General features: G+C 44.7%; 1 protein-coding gene across 1 annotated transcript in view; it reads right to left on the bottom strand.

Moving 5' to 3' along the window:
• Positions 1–8,060, bottom strand: part of TTLL11 (tubulin tyrosine ligase-like family, member 11) — a 365,232-nt gene extending 357,172 nt beyond the window's left edge. The window contains exon 1 of the mRNA XM_006865720.1: positions 7,365–8,060. Within this exon, the coding sequence (XP_006865782.1) occupies positions 7,365–8,060 (696 nt within the window). The remainder of the gene's footprint in view (positions 1–7,364) is intronic.
• Between the last annotated feature and the right edge of the window lie 239 nt (positions 8,061–8,299).

Here is an 8,299-nt window from a genome sequence, read left to right as displayed (position 1 = left end):
AAGTCAACCATCAGCTGGAAAATTGATGCTTAAGCAGTTTTCTGGGATTCTCAAGGGCCAGTATTGGAATACTATCAGGAAAAAGTTTCCGCAATCAACAATGCTCATTACAATGAAATGCTTACTGAAGAAATGAAGCCTAAATTTTGGATTAAATGCAAAGGACTGCTATCCAAGGGTGCTGTGATCTTGTATGACAATGCACATTCACACACCTCTGCCCACACTGTTGACAGTTCCTTTTGAGGTGTTAAAACATCCTCCTTATAGTCCTGATCCTGCTTCATCAGATTTTTCACCTGTTGGTCCCCTGAAAGCAACCTTTTGAGGACAAAGATTCACCTCTGAGGAAGAAGTGAAGACTGCGATGTGTTTGTGGCTCGAAGCTCAGCCTAAAACATTTTTTAATAAGAGAATATGAAAATTTGTTGACAGATGGACAAAGTATTGAAAAGCAGAGAGATTATATCTTAAAATGATGTATTTCTTTTTTCTAAAAGTTGATTAACATAAATTCTACAGCCAGAATATGGATACTTTTTTACTCACACTGATATGTTTCATAACACAGAAAACAGCTTCAGCAATTGCAATCCCTACTTAAACACACACACACACAAAACATTTTATAGTAGTTATAGGACTTGAATATGAGCCCCTGGAATTTATTGTCTTTTAATGGACTATTTAAGCCTGTTAAATTAGTATGAATTCATGAAGCTGTTACAAAGATTATTTTGTTCAGAGTACAAGTGGTAGTGAATTATGATTTTTATAGAATAACAAGCTCAACTTGCAAAGGCAAAATTCTGGGGGATTAGACATTAAAATAACACGTCTGCTGAAATAAAGCATTTGATGGAATAGGATAAAAACCATTCTTTTAAACATATGCTGAAGGAGCTCTGGTAGCGTAGTGGTTACAAATCGGGCTGCAAACCGGAAGGTCAGTAGTTCGAAACTACCAGCTGCTCCGTGGGAGAAAGATGAGGCGATCTGCACCCGTAAAGATGTACAGCCTCGGAAACCCTATTCAGGGTCGCTATGGGTCGAAACTGACTCGACGGCACTTAACAACAACAACAAAACATATGCAGTTTTCAAAAACTAGGAAGTAAATCACAATGACTTATCACTGAAGCTAGAAGAGAGAGAAAGTTAAGATGCACATTTTTTTTTTCCTATCCTGCCTCTTCCAGAGGAATCTGAGGCACAGTGATTCAAAGAGGAGGCTTACATTCCACAGAGGAGCAAGGCAACTCAGCTTGTCAAATGGCATAGGAATCAAGTCTCTGTGGGCAGCAACAAGACAGGGTTTGGAAGACACAGACACCCAGTACTCCGTCTGCCAGGCAGGATATATTTCAATGTGTTTTATTTTAAGTTCTAGTTACATCGCTCTGCTGGTTCTGAGCGCCTTCCTGTCTGAAAATTTCAGAGTTCTGGATCAGATGAGGAATGAAGCAGTAAGAGGAAGAGATAGAATTATATAAAACACTTAATGAGGGCTTTGGAATGAGACAGATGACTGAATACTTACTCAGCTTTTGATATTGTTATCTGAGGAAAATAATAATAGAATAACTTCTTGCAGGGTGGTTTTAGCAAAAGATTAGCAAAGAAGATGGTGTGAAAACTGCCTAATGGCTTCATTGAGGCTGAAAGACTCTAGCTTTTTAGCACATGACCTTGAGCTAGCCGGAACAAACCTCTCACCTCAGTTTCCTCATCTGTAAACTGGAGGTGATAAAAGGATCTACTTCAGAGGGTTGCTGTGAGAATTAAATAAGTTAATTAGCATAAAGTACTTAGCACAGTGCCTTGCTATTGTTGCCAGTTATCAGAAAATGGCCCCAAGTGTGTGGAGTAGAACTGTTCCATAGAGTTCTTAGAGCTGTGACTTTTTAGGAGCAAATGGCCAGACTTGTCAGCCAATGAGCCTCCAGATGGGTTCAGAGCTTTTGGTTAGCAGTTGAGCACTTAATCATTTGTGCCATCCAGGAACTGCAATACAACACACAATAGACATTTAATAAATAGTAACTAATATTACATGCATTAAGGAGCTCTAGTAGCATAGTGGTTATGAATCGGGTTGCGAACCTTAAGGTCAGCAGTTCGAAACTACCAGCTGTTCTGTGGGAGAATGATGAGACTTTCTGCTCCCATAACGATTTACAGCCTCAGAAACCCTGTACAGGGTCGCTATGGGTCAGAATCAACTCGACAGCACTTAACAACAACAACAACATTATATGCATTGGGCTGCTAATCACAAGGTCAACTATTCAAATCCACACGCAGCTCAGAGGGAGAAAGGGAGGCTTTCTGCTCTCCTAAAGAATTATGGCCTCAAGACTGCTACACGGGGTCACCATGAGTCAAAAATCTACCCTGTGGCAGTGAGTTTTTAATATTATACAAGTTAGAAATCAGGCAATATAATAACTGTAGATACCAAATAACAGGTGCATTTCTTTGAGAAAGCAACTCATGAACACACTATAACAAATCTTGGGAGTAGAGACTTATGTAAACTATTATCAACAAATATCCCTCGATCAAATCTCTCAGCAGTCTCAGTCAGATTAGCTGGTGTCCATGGCACCACCGTGCCCATATACAAAGCCCACATCTCCAAGGAGGTCAGTTCACAACAATAGTGGCATCTATTCTCTGTGGTGTTCTTTTCCCTAAGGTTTTCTTTAATGAGGATAGCAAAATTGCAAAAGAATATGGCAAGGGATGGGGAGAGAGGCTCACATAATTGGAAGAGGACTATGGGGGTGGGGGGGCAAACTCACTGCAATCGCGTTGATTCAGCAATCCTATATAGGATTTCTGAGACTGGAAATCTTTATGGGAGCAGACAGCCTCTTCTTCTTCCCACAGCATGGCTAGTGGATTTGTATTGCTGACCTTGAGGTTAGCAGCTCCATGACTGCCTAACCCACAGTACCACCAATTCCTTAAATATTTATTGAACATTTTCTATGAACTGGGAACCTTGCCTTCTCTTTCATGTAGCAGCTTCAGTGGTGACCCTGTAAACATGATTCTTCATGCTAAAATAAACTTTTAGTGTATCTATATATAACAGGGGTGGGGAACATCCAGCCCGCAGGCCACTAAGGCCCTGGAAATCATTTGGTCAGACCTTGCCAAGGCAACCACAGTTCCAGCCATCACATTAGGGGCAAGTTAATTAAATATTTGACCAAATATAGCAGGCTAATTTTTAAGTTGATCATTTTGTATGGCCCGTGAATGATGTTACAAATTTTGGCAGAAAAAAAGGTTCGTCACCCCTGATCTATAAACTCACAAGACTAATGTCTATGAATTTTCCCTTGAGGCACAAATTTGAAATTGTGGATTCCGTTGAATAAGACCTGACCCAGAATGGATATGCCCAAAAACTGAATCATCAGAGTTGGCATGGTTCTTTTGGAACTGAAGAAGAGTGGGCAAAGGAGGCGCCGTCTATATATGGCAAACTGTGATCTGAAATGGCATGTTCTTCAAAGTCCTACGTGATCTGGCTCCTCCATCTCTCTCCACTCTCTGGAGTGCTCCCTAAGCCACCAGTATCCCATTCTGAGTATAGCTCTGGGTCAAAACACTCCCTGCCTTTGCCCATTCAACTCCCTGACTATCCCCTATCAGGCCTTGCATTGCCTTGCTTATAAGCCTTCTGAGCACCCACACCTCTCTAGACAAGAGACACCCCTTCTCAGTTGGCTCACAGCCCCCGGGCTCACTTCTAACACTGCCCCACCAGACTGGCCTGAAATGATCTATTTGCAACATCTGTCTCTCTGGACTGGGAGCTCCTTGAGGAAAAGGAGTATACCTTGTTTATCTGTAGTTCCTAGCCCACAGTTTTCTAATAGAGATTTTCAATAGAATACCCTGTTTCAAATGCCAGTTCTGCCACATACTTAATGTGTTATCTTGGATAAATAAACTAGCTTCTGTGTACTTCAACTGCCTCATCTTTAAAAAGGAGACAATAAGTTACTTTTTTTAAATCAGGTTCTTGTGAGAATCAAGTAAGTTTATGTATGTAAAGCACTTAGAATAGTGCTTAGCAAAGAGTAAGTTCTTTGCAATTGCTCATAATCGTCGTTGTTCAATGTACATGGACTAACGAAAAGTGAAGAAAGGAGGGAAACTGCCCTGGAGCTGAAGCAAACTTCTGAATTCACATGCTGACTCAGGGCTACCCAGTTCAATGGACTGTATTCCATAGCCCTCACTACACACACACACATACATAAGGAGACACAGAACTTTTACTCTGATTGGTGTGTATGGCCTTATTTCTTACCTCCTCAAAACCAGCCAACAAGGTACTCCCAAACCCTGCAGCAACAACACAGTCCTACACACAAAGAATTTGCTGTCGAGGCCCAGTAGATATTCCCACTTCTAGAACGTCAGTGCTGGGAGGTATTTTAGAGATGACTGGGTCCAATGCCAGCTCTGTAACAGATGCGAAAACTAAGGCCTGGTTTATATATATATACATTACTTGCCACATAGTTAACTAAGGATAACATAATCATAGATTAGGAGATGATCTAACCTAGTATTTTCAAACACCATATGAGATGTAAGTTCTGCTGTAATTATTTAATTCTTTCGGTAAATAATTATTGAACATCTATGTGTGCTGGACAGAGGAGACACCCAGTGAACAAGTCAGGCATAGCCCTTAGGAACTCACAGACTAATGGGGGCAAATGACAGCTAGTAAATGATCTTTTGTCAAACAGTAAAGTCATATTGTTGTGAGCAAATTATGTCTTAAAATATATTAGAATAAGCATCTCCATTTAAATGCCTCTGTGCTTTCTTAGAGAAAAAGGCATAGGAGGGGTTGAGAAACAGTTACAAACAACTAAAAAACAAACAAACAAGCCCACTATCACTGAGTTGATTCCAACTCACCACGACCCTACAGGGCAGAAACAACTACTCCCTAGTGTTTCTGAGATTGTAAATCTTTACAGGAGCAGACAGCCTCATCTTTCTCCCGAGTTACAACTAGTGCCCTAGAACTTGCCCACCTGTGAAAGGGTCTCATGTAAATTAACATTACCATTGTGTGGATTGCAGCAGTAAAGAATTAGGCTTTACTGGAAACCAATGAACTAGCTCTATTCACACACACACTCCCCCCATTTTATAGATAGAAGAACTAAGGACTAAAGTGCTAAAAATGGGAGAACTTTAAAACTTTGTAATGATGCACATAGCCTTCAGAAAAAGTCCAAATGCTATAGCAGGGCACAAGATTGGATTCCTGCTCACTCTCTAGCCTTGTCTCTTACCATCCACCTCCCACTGAGCCACTGGCAAAACCAATGTACCTCTGCTTTCCCCAACTACTACTTCTACCAGGGACCCAGAATTCATAGCCCCTCATTCCCTCATTACCATAAATCAGTTAGGGTTTAACTCCAGGAAGCTCCACTACCTCCCACAGCTCTTATACCTTTACATATACAGAGAAACACTCATCATATAACATATTCTTATATTTATTGAGCAACTTCTATGTGCCAAACACCTGAGGAAATAAAACAAGGCCCCTGCCCTCATAGAGCTTACATTCTAATGAGGAAAATAGACAATCAACAAATAATACATAATATACTCATACTGTCAGGTAGAATTAAGTCTTTTGAGTAAAATATAAAGAAGAGTAAAGGTTGGAGATGAGTAGCCAACACAAGCTTCTCTGAGGAGGTAGCATTTGGTCAGAGATCTGAAGAAATGACAGAAAACCATGCAAACAACTGGGAAAAGAGCATTTCAGAAAGCAGTGAGAAGGTCCCGTGATCACTGCAATTATTTCTCTACTATGAGGGCAAAGTCTATATCATAGCCATCTTTAATTCCAAGGGCCCAGCACAGAATTTGGGACATTTACTGAATGAATGAATGAACCTACACTTGTCTGTAAGCCTGCTGAACTAGGTCTATATGAGCCCATGTCTCTTAGAGAACAAGATTCAGCCTACTTTGTATCACTCTCTCCCACAGGGAGGCCCTGCATGGGTCAGTCAGCCTTGTCTGATTCAAGCCCATGGTTCTCTCTTCCTTTAGATTTGGCACTTATGAGTTCTCCAGTTTACCATGTTCTGATCCTCATATTCCTGGTCAGGACCTGAGACCCTGTCCACAAACCAAGATATTCCAGAACTGGGAGGCACTTCCTTCCTTTCTCCAGAGTTCTCAAGCATGAAAGTCTTCTCCTGAATTCCAAACCCCAAGGCTGAGGGGGTCTGGCACCTGAGGTCAATTTTCCCGTGTCGATCTCCTACCCACCTAGAAGTCTGTCCTGCCTGACTCTTGACTTCTCTAAAATCACATGAACCTTGACACATCAGTTCTTTCTGCAGCCATTTCTCTTAACTTTGTAAAACAATTACTGAACAGCCAAAGCACAAGGGTAGGTACCAGAGTCCTCATGTTGCCTCCTGAAACTGGGTCTAAGTCAATGCTATCTTGGCCCTGCCAAGAGCACATTCAGCAGTCTTATATGATGCAAATAAAGACAAATGGCTTTATACACTTAGCCAACTGCAACATACACCTCTGGGTGTTTAAATAGCGCTTTCACCAGTTCTAAAAGGGGTTCAGACATGCATAGCTTCACTCTCTCAACCCACCATTTACTGACAATTAACATCTGCCAAACTCTGGACCATGAAATACAGTGACAACTGTGCTCACAGTGATGGTGATCACAATGATGTTGGTGATGTTGGAGGAGGAAAAAGAATAGAGCTTGGTAAGGTTAGTTACTATCGCTTGCATATTTGTGCTCTGCTATACTCAGCAGTAAGTCTTCTAATTCGAATTACTAGCCTCACTTTACAGAAAGGGAAATAGGCAGTAGAGGCGAAGCAACTTGCTCAAGGTCACAAAGCTAAGTGGCAGAATGTAGTGAGACCCTCAGTGGGCCTGTCTGTTAAACTGCCCAAGAGTCCTGCAATAAATAAGTGCTAAACAAATATAACTTAACATGAAAACGTGAAATAGACAGGGTCCCAGGTCCCAGGGACTCCCAAGCTGGTGGATGAGACAAGGGTATAAGCAAATAACTACAGTATGAAGAAGTGAATACAAACGACTGGAGACAATATAAAGAGAGTGGCCGACTTGGTCTGAAGGGGTCTGGGAAGCTTTCTTGGAAGAAGTGACTTTGGCTAGGCCTTGAAGGATGAAGCAGTCACGAGGGTGGCGTACAGCAGGAACTGGGTCCTGGCCCTCCGACTTGGCCTGGGCCGTGCCGGGTCCTTTGAGGTCATCCTGTCCACCCCCCTGTGCCCACGCGGCGGGCCGGGCCTCACCTCCTTCCACTTGAGCTGGCGGATGCTGATCTTCAGGGCGTCCAGGGAGGTCCTAGCCTTGGAGCTGTCCACGGTGACCGGCCGCCGAGGGCGGGACTCGTCGGGACGGCGGCTCGAACTCCGCTTGCAGCTTCGACCCTTGCTCCTGGGTTTGCCATGCAGGCAGAGGCCCCGCGTGGGAGCGGCTGTGGACACAGGCAGCGGGAGCGACGGTGGCGGGGGGTCGTGGGCGTCCCCCTCCTCGGCCGGGCGTGGCCGAGAGGAAGCCGGGTTCTTGAGCTGCTCGCCCCCCGTCTTGCGCTCGGGTTCCCCGGCCGCTCCCGCGTCCACACGGACCTGCTTCTTCGTCCCTGCTGCAGCTGCTGCGGCCACCGCCTCTGCCTCCCACTCGGTCGCTCGCTGCCTCTCGCCGCTGCCCGGTAGCATGACGCTCAGGGCCAGGGCCAGTGCCGCCTCCGCCGCCGCCTCTCCGCCGCCCCGGCCCGCGACCAAACTGTCGCCGCTGTAGCTGCTGCCACCGCAGCCACGCGCTCCCAACCCAAGCCCGTTGCCATGATCGCTCAGGTTCTGGTTGACAAGGGCAGTCACCGCCTGGGGACGGGGCCTGGAAAGGGACAATCGCCGACCGAGCCCCAGCGACCTCATAGGCGGGTGTACCCACGTGACCAGGCCTGTCACAGAGGCAGCGGAGGCCATCTTGGAAGAGGGCAAAGCCCCTTCGGCCCGCCCACAGAGAGAGCCCCCAAAGTTTCCGAGGACTGGAGGAGAAGGTGGAGGTGAGATTGAGGATACAAAGGTGTTAAATAAGAACATAACAAGAGGATTAGTGCCTCCCCGTTCCCCCCACACACTTCCTGGGATAACCCCTAGACTGAAGGAGGAGGCACAATTCCCACTTCTCCCTAGGAACGCCTTCGTCGTCGGGAAGCACCTGT

The sequence above is a fragment of the Chrysochloris asiatica genome, unplaced genomic scaffold (assembly GCF_000296735.1).
Source record: "Chrysochloris asiatica unplaced genomic scaffold, ChrAsi1.0 scaffold00081, whole genome shotgun sequence".
Lineage (NCBI taxonomy): Eukaryota > Metazoa > Chordata > Mammalia > Afrosoricida > Chrysochloridae > Chrysochloris > Chrysochloris asiatica.
This window is presented reverse-complemented; position numbering and strand designations above follow the sequence as displayed.